The 16,276-nt window shown below is 51.5% G+C and overlaps 1 protein-coding gene across 3 annotated transcripts; it reads left to right on the top strand.

The window, feature by feature from the left end:
* Positions 1–52: 52 nt before the first annotated feature.
* Positions 53–11,969, top strand: ACKR3 (atypical chemokine receptor 3). Of its 3 annotated transcripts, none has more exons than XM_005871707.2 (3): positions 53–185; positions 3,972–4,049; positions 10,090–11,969. In XM_005871707.2, the coding sequence occupies exon 3, from the start codon at positions 10,116–10,118 to the stop codon at positions 11,202–11,204; it is 1,089 nt and encodes a 362-aa protein (XP_005871769.1). In that variant the 5' UTR covers positions 53–185; positions 3,972–4,049; positions 10,090–10,115; the 3' UTR covers positions 11,205–11,969. The 3 variants fall into 3 exon arrangements, with proteins under 3 accessions (XP_005871769.1, XP_014399632.1, XP_005871770.1); XM_014544146.1 differs by having other exon boundaries at positions 3,972–4,057; XM_005871708.2 differs by lacking the exon at positions 3,972–4,049.
* The last annotated feature ends 4,307 nt before the right edge of the window (positions 11,970–16,276 follow it).

The following is a 16,276-nucleotide window of genomic DNA, read 5'->3' as shown; positions in this document are numbered from 1 at the left end:
AGGGAGGGAGGAGATGTGGGTTACAAAGCTGCCATCTAGAGGCGCCTTCCTGCAGTGTATATAATGTGAGTCTGCAGCCCTGGAGCTCACAGTTCCTCCAAACTGCTCAGCCCCGAAGGCAGGCAGGGAGCGTAGGAGCCAGGGTAGGAGCCAGGAGAGCAAGCCCTAAGTGAGAGACAGCGGAGGTAAGGAAACTGCTCCCTCTTCAGCTGTGGTGGGAAGGAGGGGAGGCGGCGGCGGGCAGGGTTTCTGCTCCTAAGCTGAGTGGTTTGTCAGAGGCTTCTTTCTCAGGGCTGTGATGGGTGCTTGCGATCGCGCAGGTCTGCCTTCTGAGAGCCCCGCTGCTTGTCGCATGGCTGCGTCGCTCAGGGTGCCTACCACCGCGGGGAGGGGGGCACCTCTCCCTGCAGAGAGTGAAAAAGGCAGTTTTCTTAGGTCACTTGTGGAAGGAACTTCCGTGTGTTGGTTGGGTTTGGGAATCTGGTGTTTATTTGCTGCTGTGGGGACTTAAGCTCCAATACGCTGGGGACTTGGGGAGACTGCAGACTGTTCACTCTGCTTCTCAAAGTTGGCACAAGGGTCAGCTTGGCACCCCGCTTCCCTTCTGGTATATCAACTGCCAAACAGAATCGGCAGTCCGTGTGCAATCCCAGAAAGATGTACACTTTGTTCAGAGGCACCCTGAAGTGGAGCAGAAAACTGCTGAGAATCTCGGATGGTCCCGAGTGCATCTGCATTCAGTGCCGTGGGGGACCACTGGGTCCCGGGAGCCAGGGAGCTCTGCGGCTGAATGTGACACAGGGCCCTGCCTTCTGGTCTCCTAACGGCATCCTTGCTCATCTAAACTGAGCATTTCTTGTTCTCTCAGAAGGTTAGTCCAACTTCAGTTGGGGAAAAGAGTCACAAGTCTAGGATTTTGTCATGTAAATATACTCTCCAGGTAAAACATACATTTTGCTTGGTTTTGTTAGTATGCTCAAATATTGAGGGGGCATCTGAGAGTAACAACTTTGGAGTGAGGGCAAAGATGGGTGGTTAACTACGACTTGTAATTTCCAGACGGAATGAGAAGTTGTAAAAGTCAGACTGACTGTCTCCCTTGTTCTTTTCTCTTTCCTTTCCTCTCCTTTCCTCTCTTTCCTTTTCTTCCTTTCTTTTCTTTCTCTCTTTCTCATGATTCATTTGGTCACAACAGAATAATTACGTTTTCCAGAAGTCGAAGTCACCCCCCAAATGGTTTACAGCCTTTTGAAGGTATTTGGTGCAGGGACACCCCCTGAAACTTCACTCTGCAAAGTCTCAATGTGATAACTTTTCCTTCTCTTTTTAAACACAGATGCTGCCTTTGTGTGCCTTTATTTATGCCAGGAAAATGCCAGATCAAATAGGCTTGCTTAGAAAAGAAAGTGGAGGCTGCTGGTGTCTGTGCTGAACTGTCTGTAGATTTTTAATGGATAAAGCGTTGCCTTCCTTCCACCAGCATGCGTTTCCGACGCTCAGCCTTCTCTGAGGCAGAGTTGCCCACGGAGCTCTAGCTTGGAAACAATTTACTCTTTTCCCCCTGTCTCTGCCATAAACACTCCAGTGTACACACAACTGCTAAGCTTGAGGCCACAACCTCCTGGGGGTAGGAGGGGTGGGGAGTGGAAAAGCAAAAGAAAAATTGAGAAAAAATGCAGGTGGAAAGGCAAAAGAAAATTGGAAAGTGCCTATTTTGCTGCCCATGTGATTTTTTTTAAGGGCAGCACATCACAATCACAGTTTAAAGAAAGTTCTGGAAAGGATAGCCGAGGCAGCATGCCTGTGCTTAAAGGGAGTTGGGACTCTGGAGGTGAGGTCATGCCCTGTTAACAGCAAGTCCTGAGAGAATGGAGAAGGTATTATGGTTTCTAGTCAGGCCCAGAACAGGCCAAGTATAGACTTTCTGAATTGAAGGAAAAAAAAAAAAGCCAAACAAAAAAAACTATTTACGCAGGAACAGTGGCTTTTTGTGTGATTATTCTAGTTATGGAGGTTCCTGTTTTCCAGGCGACACCAGGGAAGTTGGTGGCAGTTTCTCATACCTGAGGCCGAGAGTCATTCTAAACCCTGAGAGTAACCGACGGGAAGAAAAACAACCTTAACGATTCCAGGGCGAGATTTTCCCCAGTGATTTTGCAGAACATGAGCGGAATTGGGAGCTGAAAAGTATTTGCACTTTTAAATTAGGCAACTGAGAAACTTAATTTTACTCTTGGGAACAAAAATGGTACTAGAATGCCTTCCAAGTGGGCAGGTGCAATTTAGAAACTGTACTTAAAGTCCAGAAAATTATAGCTCCAGGACACATATTTGCTATTAAAATCATGACAAGCAAAAAAAAAAAAAGGAAAAAGAAACAGGGATGGTTCTCTAATCTGGACTACCTGAATGCTCTCTGCAGGGGTATTGCATGCTTTTTAATGTAAGAATCTACTAATTTAGAATTGGAAGGGGGGGGGGCATTATTGCTTCGTTATTAAAGTGATGGGGGAATTGCATAATTTTGTAGCCAAAATTTTGCTGAGCCAGGAGTAGGTTTGGAAGCTGACCTGTGTTTTCCAAGTGCCCGAAGGGTGGAGAGCTGTGACTGTCCCAGGTGGTCTTGACCTGCTATTGGCTAAGGGGCAGCGTGGGGACCTTTTGTGGGGATCTGTCTCAGTTTGAATAGAAGAGCCTGAGATTGTGGAGCATTCTTCTGGGAGCCCCATTGTGTGTGCCGGGCGCCGTGAGTGGCTCAGCCTGGCTGACCTCCTGCTGCCCGGACCCAGTCCTAAGCTGGGTGGGAATTAGGGCTCTAGTTACACTCGGCCAACCCAGGCGGCAGCCTTTGTGACGTGGGGCCCCTGGGTCTGCCTTGCTGGGTGCAACTCCACTTCCCTGTTGGGCAGCTGAGCACAGCAGGCCAGATTGGGTTTCTGGATGTGAGGTTCATTTTATCTCCCAGTACTTAAGTGGATGAGGGTTCCCCCAGAGTTAACATGATATATGACTGAGGACCCCTGGAATAGGTGGCCTGTACTTGAATTAGGGTATGGCCTTTTCTTTCCTTCTTTTTTTCTCTCTATAATTTTTCCAGTTCTCAAGTGATTCAGAGCAGTTCTTTACTTGTGTAGACTATGGTCACTCAGGGTCACTCTTGTGTGTGTGTGTGTGTGTGTGTGTGTGTGTGTGTTTGGTCCAGTCGGCACTGTTCTCTGTTTGTTGGGACTGGGGGACAGACCGCCGCAGTGAGCTCTGGCCACAGGAGCTGCTGGGGCTGAAGCCTTCCTGGACTGCCCCATAGATTTACTGCGGGATTGGTAACAAAAATCTCCAAAATGAAAACCAAACCTGTCATGTGCAGCTGCCTAATGGTTCTCTAGGCCCAGCGGATCCTCCTCATCTAGGCGCCGTTTAGAGGGGTGGGCTTTTACAGCAGGCCCGAGCACGGTTCCCCCGGATAAAGTCCCTGCAGGAGTTGGGAGAGGGGTAGCTGGCCCTTCTCCTGCCCTGCCTCAGTCTCCAGGTGATCGCCTCTTGGGACAGCACTGAGTTGCTCCCCAAACTTCAGTTCTGGGAGGACACCGTCCCAAATCGCAGGAAGCTGTTAAAGAAGGTCCCCATTGGCAGGGGTCCTGAAAGGGCCAGAGGGCCAGGGGCCCCTGTGACTGAGAGGTGCCGAGACCCTGTGTGGCCTGCCTTACCTTACTTGCCCCACTGGAGACTGGGAGCGCCTTCCTCCCTGAGGTGTCCTGCCTCCAGCCTGCTCTGCACCCTGCCACCGCAAGCCTACCCGGTTTGTGTCACCTCCATCCTCAGAAGCCTTCTCTGCACCAAAGCCACTCTCTTGCTCAAAACCCTTGTGTCTTCTGCAGGGACGGGCCCAGCCTGACCTCTCACCCCCACCAAGTCCTGATTCTTGCCTCCAGCTATTCAGCCAGGTTCGCTGACCCTCTCCTTTCTCCTTGAAGGCCCCACAGGCCACGTGAGTGGAAATCCCTCACCTCCTGCTCCAGGGCGGCCCCGACCTCTGCTTCCTGACCCTCTCGGTGAGCTGGTGAGCCCTTGGGGGCAGGGCGGTGCCCCAGAGTACAGCCCCCACAGAGGAGGCTCCACAAACATTTGGGGGCATGAAAAGGGGGGGTGGGTATCTCCGCTCAGTGGGGATTTCAGAACAATTGCTTCTGGATGCCCATCTCCAGTGATGGCCTCAGATCTCTGGTCTCAGTGGGGCTTGATGAACTACTGATTCATTGACTATTGATTCATTGAACATCTACTTTGGGCCGGGCAACTTTGCAGGCGTGTCTGAGGGTGAATGATGTGGTGGCAGGAGAAATGTAAACCAGGCCAGGAAGCAGCCTGGAGATGCCGGCCTGGGTGGGAGAAGGCCGGAGAAGCAGGGGACACGTTATTTGGGATGGAAGGGACTGAGGGGTTAGTCGGGAAGGGTCTTTTGGTCTGTGATGGGAAATTGCAAACATATTGAAGATGATTTAGGTGAACACTAGCCAGACCCTGAACACTTGGCAGTCCATCCTGGAGGGAGTGACTGTTGGCCGAGAAGGGACAGTTTGCTTCAGGACAAATCGCCACCCCGTGGGGACGCTAAGCTTAGAGGCCTCTGATTCTGGCTTGCCCCCAGCCCCCCGGGTGAGCTTAGGCAAAGCATTTGGATGCAGCTGAATACCTCAGGCCACTGGCTGCTGCTCACTGGTTGCCAAGGATACTTGGTGGGAGAATAATGAGCCTGAGAAGTGAGAGGCACGTCCCCAGGGACGTCCTTGTGGGACAGAGAGGAGCCCTTCCACCATGTGGGACATCAGTAGTAGACGAGGCCCTTGCAGACCCCAGACAGGGAGGGCGGCAGATGCTGGCCCTCTGCAGGCCCAGGACGAGCCACTGTCCCTTGGGGCAGACGCACCATGTGTCCAAGTGCAGGTGTGGGACGGGGACTTCGTGGGCTCTAGGCGACTCATGCGATAAAACACAGGAAGTGTCAGGAAAGAGGGAAGGGACAGCGACCTTACTGCTTTCTGTTCTCACTTGGGTGTCTGTGGTCCAGAAATGTGATATGTGAACCTTTATTGTTTTCTGAAACATTCCTGCCTCTATTAAAATTTACGTAATTATTTTACTTTTCAATTACCATTGACATCCAGTATTATATGAGTTCCAGGTGTACAGCACGGTGGTTAGACATTTATATAACATATGAAGTGATCCCCCCAATAAGTCTAGTAACCACCTGGCACCATCCACAGTTATTATAATATTATTGACTATATTCCCTGTGCTGTACGTTATATCCTCATGATTGTTTTGTAGCTGCCAATTCATAGTTTTTAATTAAAATTTACATAATTCTTAATGTCAGGTTTCAAATAATACAGAGGTTTATAGTGTCAAAAGTGCAATCCCCGCTTTGTCCTCTCGCCCCACCCTCCTGGCCCAAAGTTTTATACGTAATGTGATTGTTCTTGTGCCTTTAAGCACAGACATTTAAATATAAAAATACACATAATGTTTGCCCCTTTTTACACGAAAGAGACCATGCTCTGTGTATGTATGCAGATCTGAACAGCATAGTAACTTTCCACATTCATAAGAGTTGGTCACCTCTTTGTTTTCACAGCTAAGTTATATTCCACAGTGGATACGCTGGATTTATTGAACCATTTCTCCATTGATTGGCATTTTTGTCTTCAGATTTTACTAGCATGTAACCTGCACGTCAATAAACATTCTTGCGTGTACACTTGGGAACATGCGAATCTTTCGAGAGGAGGAATGTGTGCACTGTGAAGTCATGGAACTGGAAACATCTTTTATTCTATGCCCATTTTTTTCCTCCTTTTAGGAACACCTGACAGCCTAAGTGTCTGCAGTGGGGCTCATGCCCTGGCCCCTCTTTGGTGTGGGCTCAGAGTCGCAGGGTGCAGGCAATGGGTAGCTTTGACTGACACCATGAAGTTGTTCCTAAACTTCAGCCCCTGTGGGGAGCCGATACAGGATTAAGCCTCGGACTGACCTGTTGGCAAAGTCACAAACAAGTCCCAGCTTAGAGGGCACAGTCCTCTTAGCATAATTAGGTTTGACCTTATGATGCTCCCTAGATCTTATCTGGGAAGCTAATGGGCTGAGGGAAGTGCAGCAAGAACAAAAACAAGTGAAACTCACAAGAACAGCGTAAACAAGTGAAACTCACAAGAGCAGTGTATGGTCAAAACAAGTGAAACTCACAAGAACAGCGTAAACAAGTGAAACTCACAAGAGCAGTGTATGGTCAAAACAAGTGAAACTCACAAGAACAGCGTAAACAAGTGAAACTCACAAGAGCAGTGTATGGTCAAAACAAGTGAAACTCACAAGAACAGCGTAAACAAGTGAAACTCACAAGAGCAGTTTCGCCGACTCCGTCCACACCTTTGGTGACCCCTGGACCCCTGGGGCTGGACCCAGGCAAGCCCCAAGAATGGCTGGTTCATTCCGAGGCTGGTGAGGGCATCGCTTCCAGGTCCTGGTGGTTACCAGCCCCACCACTGCCTCCCAGCAAAGCAGACCAGCTGCACTGGCCAGTGCAGAGGCGCTCACACGTGTACACCGGGGCTCTCAGCTCTGTGTCCTGGACAAGGGGCCCCCTGCTTTGGCTGGAGCGGAGCAGAGATGCCGTGCAGGTGGTCTGGGAGCTCACGTGGCCACAGGGGGTTCAGTAGATGCTCCTTCCGTTCCTCCACCCTCAGACTTTGCTGGGCACTTAGTGGCCAGGCCTTAAACAGGCATCTGCGTAGACAGTTCATATTAGGCTCTGAGAGCCTCCCTTGTTAAAACTTAAGCCGATGATTTAGGCAGATTCTGTTCTCTGGTGGGGTCCACGCTGTCAGTGTAATGACATGAAATGAGCCTGCCCTGCCTCCCCACCCCCACCCCAGGCCTCCCAGACACACGCTCAGCACCCGGGCCTTGCTAAGAGTGCACACCACACAACGGGGCCAAATCATAGTCTTTTCTCTGGACACACCCCTGGCTTCCCACACTTAATGCATGAAAAATACCGAGATGGCAAAGGCTAAGCGATTGGGTGGCATTTCCCCTCCCGGTTTCCCATTTGACTCTGCGGAGGATTCGATGGCTGTGCTCTTTCCCACCTCCTTTCTCTGTGTTTCCCTTCCTGCTCTGACCACCAGAGCCTTCTGCGGCGGAGGTGGGGGCACTGTGGTTCCCAGAAGAAGGCACGTGGGCCTTTGGCTTCACCTCCTGGGCTAATTGGTGATCAGTAATCAGTGATCAATGATCAGTGATCAGCAGGGCAGCTGAACTTCACAGTCCACCCACTGCTGAACGATCCCCACTGTGCCACCCGGGAGAGGACGGCTGCGGGGAGGTGTGCCTGGTCATGAGTGACCATGGTCACTGCCCAGCCAGCAAAGGAAGGAAACCCTTTGGCAGCAGCGAGAGGTGCAGGGGAATGGAGGGGCCCAGAAGGACGCATTTGCCTGCTGATTTCCTGGGGACCGCACACAAGAGACAGGTGTCCCCTGATTTTGTACCCCTGCCCGTGAGTAGGTCCGTCTGTCCATGCCTGAGTGAGCTGGGTGTCTCCTGGGGTGAAGAAAGACATGGGGGAACTTGGCATCTGGCTCAGGCTAACAAAGGCCCCTGTGATCGGCCCAGACCCCAGGATTTATGGCTGTGGCCGAGGCCTTGTAGGCTGTGCCAATGCAGTCGGAGAAGGAGCCCCAGCCAGGCACCAGCCGAGTGGCTTTCCGGTCCCAGGATCCGACCCACCTCTGTCTGGTTGCCTGGCTGTGGCTTGTCCGAGCTCCTCCATCAGCAGTGGGACACCGAGACCTGGGTAGGTCACCTGGAGGGGAACCAACTGCCTCTTACAGCCCAACAGGGGAGAACTCCCAGAAGCCCGCAGGCAGCCCCTGGTGACTGGGATTCAAGGGTAGGTTGCCTGCCCCGGGTTTTGAGGCTGAGGAGCCAGCTCGTCCGGGGAGGCAGCAGAAAGTCTCATTTCTCGGGGACTCTGTCCATTTATCCCGGAGGTGAGCCGACTGCGCGTCTTTGTGTTAGCTCCTGCATGTCTCCATGGCGAGGACACAGATTACTTTGTCTGGAAGAGTCAGCTTCAAATAAGCAGCAAGAACTAAGCAAGGGTATGCTTTTCACTAAAGGGAGGGGGAGGGCAGGGAGAAGTTTTAGTGAGCATGTGCTATGTGTTAGATTCTGCTTTAGGGTCTTTAGTTCCAAGGCACCGGTGTCCTGAGAAGTAGTGGGAAAACAGGTTAACTTGTCTCAAGTTAATATTAACTAGTGAGGAGCCAGAATCCCATCCCAGGAGGGCAGGGCAGAGGGGAGGACGGGAGTCTGTTCTCAGGGGGAGCTTTTCCCAGCTATCTCTTCATACCGTTAGCGTGGCCACCAGGGCACTGACCCATGGATGGACCATTGACTTCCTTCCCCTGGGAGTTCTCATGTGTGACCTGGAGTCCACTTGGCAAATAAACTTGACTTGGTCAGTTATTACCTGGGACAGGTGAGAAGGAAGCACCAGCACCTAACCCTCACCACGGCCCGTGCTTATTTTCATTTTACGTCTCCTCTCATAGTCACGCGGGCCCAGGGCCGTGCCATGGAAGGATTTCAGGGCCCTGGGGGGGGGGGGGGGGGGGAGGGGCACCAAATGCACCCTGGGGGCATCTGAGCTGGTCTTAGAGGATGAGTGACAGCTGGCCAGGTGAAGGAGGGAGGGCGCTGCAGTGACCGCCTACCTCTGTACTGGATGAAAGGTGTCTGTGTAGAAAGTGAAGACTTCAGTCTGCAGACAAAAAGAAGCTATGGAAAGCTTCCAAGCAGAATGATAAGATTAGGGTATATTTTCGGAGACTCTGTCAGCTCAGTGCCGCAATCCCTCAGTAAAGGCTGGCCCACACAGGGAGAGGAACGCTGGGCTGCCTGGGGAAAGGCATGGGGGCAGAGCCAGTGCATGAGGCTTGGGCTCCGGCTGAGCATACCTTCGTGGGGTTGGGAGAAGGCAGTGGGATCCAGGGCTCCCAGACCCAGCTGACAGCACCACAGCACCCTGGAGCCAGGAGAAGCCATGGGGGGGGGGGGGGGGGGACAGGGCAGTGGTAGAAGACAGGCCCTGGCAGCTCCCATAGCTGATGAATTCGTGGAGGAATCATTGCCAAGCACAGTGGTATCTTGGGCTGGATCCTCCGTGGGTGCTACATGGGGACAATTCAGAGTTGGCCTCACGTCAGGTCAGCGGGAAAGACAGTTGAGAAACTCGTCGGCCCCTCCAGGAAGGCAGCCGGTGGTGATTTTTGTGCTTCGGGTCTTGGCACACATTGCTCTCGAAGCAACTGGGCAGATAAAAGATGGGAAGCCAGGCGCTGGCCCAGCGCTTGAGGCTGCTGCTTGTGCGCCCTGGGTTGGGAATCACACAGCAACACCAGAGTCTGCGGGCCTGGAGCTCGGTCAGGCTGCAGGGTGCTCGGCATGCTGACCACATTTCCAGGGGTCTACAGGTCTGCAGACGGGGGCGGCAGGAGACCTGGGTTTATGTACTGATTTTGCAGACGGATGAAAAGCACTAGTCCCATTTTTAATGCAAATTTGGAAGAGAATCTGAATCAATTTCATTGAGATACCAGAGCAGGGCACTGGTAAGGAACAGATCAATTCTGCCATTTTTGGGAGGGTGTAGGTGAAACGCCTCCACTGTCCACTGAGAGCCATCCGGCCATCCGCATCAGCTGCCTGACATTTCTCTGGCCCCTGGATTGTGCTGATTTCACACCCTGGGCACAGCCAGGCTGGCGATGTCTTACAAACACAACCTTGGAAAGATAGAGAAAGCAAGCACTGTGTCTTTGAGCACCATGTGGCTTTAGAATCTGGGTGTGTTTGATTTTGTTTTGTGGGGTTCTGCTATGGTTGTTTTCTTTAAAAATTCTACAGAACTGGAGTGAAACAGTTGCGTGTATGGGTGCTGAAAAAGCATTTTGACTGAAACTTGAATGTTTCCTATCGAAGCGATTTTTCTCTTCCATCTTTTTCGTTTGATTTTTTTTTGTGCAGGCCACTTGATCGCTGCCCTCGACACCATGGATTTGCATCTGTTCGACTACTCAGAACCAGGGAACTTCTCTGACATCAGCTGGCCATGCAACAGCAGCGACTGCATCGTGGTCGACACCATGACGTGCCCCAACATGGCCAACAAGAGCGTTCTGCTCTACACGCTGTCCTTCATCTACATCTTCATCTTCGTGATCGGCATGATTGCCAACTCCGTGGTGGTCTGGGTGAACATCCAGGCCAAGACCACTGGCTATGACACGCACTGCTACATCTTAAACCTGGCCATCGCCGACCTGTGGGTGGTGGTCACCATCCCGGTCTGGGTGGTCAGCCTTGTGCAGCATAACCAGTGGCCCATGGGTGAGCTCACTTGTAAGGTCTCTCACCTCATCTTCTCCATCAACCTCTTTGGCAGCATCTTCTTCCTCACCTGCATGAGTGTGGACCGCTACCTGTCCATCACCTACTTCACCAACACCTCGAGCCACAGGAAGAAGGTGGTTCGTCGTGTCGTCTGTGTCCTCGTGTGGCTGCTGGCTTTCTGCGTGTCCCTGCCCGACACCTACTACCTGAAGACTGTCACGTCCGCATCCAACAACGAGACCTACTGCCGGTCCTTCTACCCCGAGCACAGCGTCAAGGAGTGGCTGATCAGCATGGAGCTGATGTCTGTGGTCTTGGGCTTTGTCATTCCTTTCTGCATCATCGCCATCTTCTACTTCCTGCTGGCCCGAGCCCTCTCGGCCTCTGGCGACCAGGAGACACACAGCAGCCGGAAGATCATCTTCTCCTACGTGGTGGTCTTCCTGGTGTGCTGGCTGCCCTACCATGTCGTGGTGCTCCTGGATGTCTGCTCCATCCTGCACTACATCCCCTTCACCTGCCAGCTGGAGAACTTCCTCTTCTCGGCTCTACACATCACACAGTGCCTGTCCCTGGTGCACTGCTGTGTCAACCCTGTGCTCTACAGCTTCATCAACCGCAACTACAGGTACGAGCTGATGAAGGCCTTCATCTTCAAGTACTCGGCCAAAACAGGCCTCACCAAACTCATCGACGCCTCCCGGGTGTCGGAAACAGAGTACTCCGCTTTGGAGCAAAACGCCAAGTGAGGCCCAGTCTTGGGATGCGTGTGCTTGCTTTCAGCAGGGCTCCCAGCTGCCTGGGGGCTTAAGACAGGAGCAGCGTGCCGAGGGGGAGGCGTGCCACTGTGCTTCCTCCCCGCCTCTCTCATGCCTGCGTGGCCGTCACGTGACTGTGACCCTGACAGTGCATCACGCAGGGCTGTGCCACCAGCCGATGCCCTTGTCAAAGCCGGTGGCCGGAGGGGCCTGCCTGCACTTCTGTACAGTAGGACTCCCTGTGTTTCCTGAAGGTTTTCTATGGTGATTTGTATTTAAATGCTAAAACTTTATTTTCTCACTCCTGGCATACCTTATAAATGTATCAGAAAGTTTAAATATTTTAAATGCTGTATGGGAAGTATAACGCTGACATGTAATCGTGTTGTAGTTTTAATTAGCTTGACTTCGGTTTTGACTATGGATGACGTTGACTGTTAGCTGTTGTGAAATTATATATAAATATATAAATATATACATCTATGCCAGCCTCGGGGGAAATGTTTTATTTACGACAGTTTTCTATCTGGGTGGCGCTTTGTACTGGCATGAGGTGTGCGACGAGAACTGCCCTGTAATGCAGTTTCTGACATTAATCGTATCTGTAAACTTATATTGAAATAAAACAAACAAACAAAAGAAAAACTGTTCCAGGCTTCAACGCTGTACATAAAGCAAACGGCGTAGGTCAGAGAATTCGCTCAACCTGTAAGTTATTGTTTTAAAAATAAAGATCATTTTGTTTTTCCTAAAAAAGGCATTTGAGTCTGTTTTAAAAGCATGTTTGGCATTTAGGTGGCATGTATGATAATAACTTACAAATACACACAGCATATACAGGTCAACATATAATGAATATGTTTTTAAAAGAGAGAGTACTACCATAAAGGCACAACACCAAATGATGCCAACTTGGGTGAAATGGTACATAGAAAAAACATTTGAATGCATTGAGTTTTTTAAAAAATTTATTAAAATTTCACATAACATGTTTGAAGGAGGGGAGGTGGCTGGGAGGAACAGCTGTCCAGACAAAGTTGGTACCAGAAAGTTCCCGACTGCTCTCGGCCCGAAGGGTTCAGGGCGCAGCACTCACGGGTCCCCAGGGCTACACATCACGGCCCTTGAATCTTCCTTGCTAGGGTTCTTAAAGCCTTATTTCCTTCCTCTGTTCAGGAAAATCTCTTCATTTAAAGACTATCCCATCAATGACCTTGTTCTTGAGGCCATGCAATGACTGAGTTACTAAATCAACCTACATTGCTAGTTAAAAAGAGTACAGAATGGCTGATTCGGCTGAGCCCTCACCAACTGGACATGGGCCACAGCAGTGGCAGAGACATCGGCCGCAGGTTCGTCTGGGCAGGAGCTCAGAGAAGGCCTGGCTCGCCAATGTTCCCTCATCACGTCCAGGGTGACGGGACCGATTTGCACAGAGAGCAGCTATCTGCCCACACAGAGGTGGCCTGGGACCAGGAGCTGTGAATGCGCACCGAATGGGGTGAGGGGATAGCTGCTGGCTGCAGGGAGATCCCCACAGCTCCCTCCTGGAGGTACGGGCTTTGCTCCTAGCTCAGTGATGTCTCTGGGTGGACACAGGTGCTGAGATTTCAGTTCTCCGGGGCAACGTTTAAGAGATTGAAAGGCCCTATCCAGTTTTATGGAATACTTCCCACCCTGCCCCCAGCCCTGGACTCCCGAGGAGGCTCCGCCACAGCCTGGATGGCACACGCACACGCAGGGCCCGCTAGGATCCCAGATCTTCATTCCAGCAACCTGATACCCAGTGATTCGGGTTGGGGAAGGCGTGAGAGGAAATGGACTCATTGCAGGCAGTTTGCATTTGCAGGGCTGTTTTGCTTTCTCCTTCTGGGTGGCTGATGAAGGCCCAACTTCACACAGTGCCAGCAGAGTCTACTTACCCAACACACCTCTGCACTCTCACACACGCACATGCGGATTCGTTACCCTCCATGTGACTAACACACGTGTCCTGGACATGGTGTCCACGGTCACGTCCAGGATGGTCCTAGCCAGGGACTGAGTCACAATGTTGAGGTCCATCTCCTAGAATCCGGGGCTGCCGCCAGAGTGTGGGCAGCTGAGTGTGTGGTCCAAAGAGCCGTCACTATGAATGTCTTGGGGAACTTGGTGAAACCTCAGTTTCCTTGTTTATGAAGCCAGATGTGCTAGTACCTGCTTCCTAGGGTCACGGTGATGATCAAATCCTGCAGTCCCTGTAGCCGCCCTCAGGGTGCCGGGGCACACCACTGCGTGCTCAGGCTGCACCCGTCCGTCCGCAGTCTCTCAGCACAGAATGCACTTGCTTTACAAGAAACAGTGCATTTCAGAGAAATAAAGTGACAGCCCTCTGCCTGTGGGAAGCGACTAGAGGAGTAAGAAACATCTGCCTCAGACAGTGGTTTCAACGGGGGTGACTGTCCCCCAGGGGACACCTGGGAATTTCTGGGGCCATTTGTGATTGTCTCCACTCAGGATGGGGCGCTGTTGGCATCTAGTGAGGAGAGGCCAGGGGTGCTGCTGGACACGCCGCACAGGACAGGCCCACGACAAAGGCTTCCTTAGCCCCAAAGGTCACCAGAGTTGAGGTTGGGAGACCCAGTTCTAGGATAAAGCCAACCATTTAGACAGAATTCTGGACGGTATTCATCACCTTTGCGATGTGCTCTGAGCAGGAACTTCCACAATCTCAAGGCTGGGGGTACACCCCGGGGTCCCTAGAGCCTCATTTTTTTTGCCCCTAACCTCTGCATGGGTATATGGATGAGATCTACACCAATATTCTCGTTGTGCCTGAATATTTCAATGACAAGTATTTGTTTGGTTCATCAACAGTTTACATAAAAGACATGCTCATGAAAAAGGTACGTACAGATTAAACATTAGTCAAACTTTAAGTGTGGTTTGAACTTTCGATTTAATGTTTACCATCTTCCCTTCAAAAGTCCCCAGCAAGAGCATCATGGTCCATGGCCGGGCGGCATCAGAAGCCCGGGTGACCGCTTCAGTTCTGCTTCTCAATAGCTCTAAGATGTGGGCAGTGTTTCACTGTGAACTTCAGTTTGCTCACCCTCACAATGACTTCCCCACCTCCTTGGAAAGGCGGCTGCAGAGGTCAAGGGGAGCGTGTATGCCAATAAACACTGCTGAGTGAACGAATAACAGGATGAGCAAGTGCTTAGAAACCGTGGCGGGCGGGCCACACCGAGGTCCCTGAGCACTTCCTGAGCTTTTTGCATGTTTCAGTCCATCCGGCCCAGCGCTTAGCTGACATGCCGTGTGGGAGGACGTAGCATCAGCATACATCACACCTCGTGCGTTCAGGCTTGTCTGAAGTCCACCAATGGGTTACGCTCACCTGTGTGTTGCTGTGGGTCACCGCATACATGATCTCCATCTAGATGCTCAGGTCCTGCTTCCCAGGGACTGAGATACTTGGCCGTGGAGGGAGCACTTGTCCTCATGAAAGAGGCCTGGTTATCTGTATGGTATGTGGAGAGCCATGGGTAATTTTGGTGTTTTTCTTATTTTCAAAAGCTTCCTTTTTGTTGGCTTTTCATATGCTTATGACCTTAGACCTTTCCATGTGGGATTCAGAAGGGCTGCCAATCATGTCATTTCTCAGGGTTGGGGGTGGGGGAAGCGGTGGCTTCATCAGCCATTTGTCACAATGTAATGCCCAGAAGCAGCAGAATGGGAAAATCTGAATTTCCATAGTGATTTCTGGAACTAAACTGATTAAAATAATTCCCTAGGTAGGTCGGAATCTTCCCTTTCAGCCAGAGTGAGTCATGGTGGCGATGGCATTAAATCTGCTTGGATGACTCCGAATGTATGTTGGCACGGCAACATGTCACGGGGCGAGCCGCGAGCGTGGTGGTGGTGGTGGCCGGGCCTGTGTGAAAGGGCCCCGGGGCTGCGCCGCACCCGCTGGATGTGCTTCCTGTCAGCCTTTCACAGGCAAGCGTTTGAGGCTGAGCTTTTCATTCCTTTTGCAGAGCTGTGGTCAATAGGAGGGCCACGTCCCGGTCTCCCCACCGCTGCATTTCTCAGGGGCGGTGTGAGGAGTGCGGACTGTGACTTGTGCAGTGCAGCAAAGAGCATTTGAATTTTGTGTGGAGCCTGAAGCGTCCATGGAACATCGTCAGTTGCCCAGCTGTGCAGCTGACGAATGTCTTTCTCTGCGTTTTTTTCCACACGCGTATCCGCTCCTTTATTCATCCATCCAGGCCTTTGTTCATTCGATCACGGAGCGGACAAGCTGTGTTGAGCACCCACTGTGTGCCAGGCACTGCACTTGTCTCTCTAAAACAGCGGTTCTCGACCTGTGGGTTGCGACCCTTTGGGGGTCGAACGACCCTTTCACAGGGGTCGCTTAAGACCATCGGAAAACACATATATAATTACATATTGTTTTTGTGATTAATCACTATGCTTTAATTATGTTCAATTTGTAACAATGAAATTGGGGCTCACCACAACATGAGGAACTGTATTAAAGGGTGGCGGCATTAGGAAGATTGAGAACCACTGCTCTAAAATGTCAGAGATGGCTTCCAGCCTAGAGGGGAGATGGGGAAATTGAGACGTAGGGAAATTGTTACCGGACAGCATGGCGAGAAGCGTCTCTCTGACTTTTACTGGAAATGCCCAGAGCAGAGAGGCAGGAGGGATCAGGGGAGACTTACAAAGAAGGCCCAGGGGACAGGGTGTGGGTGACAGCTCCGGACAGCTTCTGGATTGCCGTCTCTCATAAGTAAACGCTTTAAGGAAACGTGGAGGCACCTGAGAGGTGTCCATTAACGAATAACGAGGTCATTAATCATTGTGTGATGGGAGCTTAATTCTAGGTGGGAATCCAAGGTCATAATGGCGACCTCTACCCCGAGGACAGCTATGAGGCTTGAGGACAAGCACGTAGGGGTGGACAGGGAGACAGTGGGGCATCGGCACTCCGCTCTCACAGGCTGTAGAAGGTTCTTCTGGATCTGTGTTCCCAAAAGGACTGGACAGTGCTGACCACCTCTCCTTGTTCTGCTCCG

This window comes from Myotis brandtii, unplaced genomic scaffold, assembly GCF_000412655.1.
Source record: "Myotis brandtii unplaced genomic scaffold, ASM41265v1 scaffold354, whole genome shotgun sequence".
Classification (NCBI taxonomy): Eukaryota; Metazoa; Chordata; class Mammalia; order Chiroptera; family Vespertilionidae; genus Myotis; species Myotis brandtii.
The sequence above is the reverse complement of the archived record's forward strand: the minus strand, read 5'-3'. Positions and strand labels throughout refer to the sequence as shown.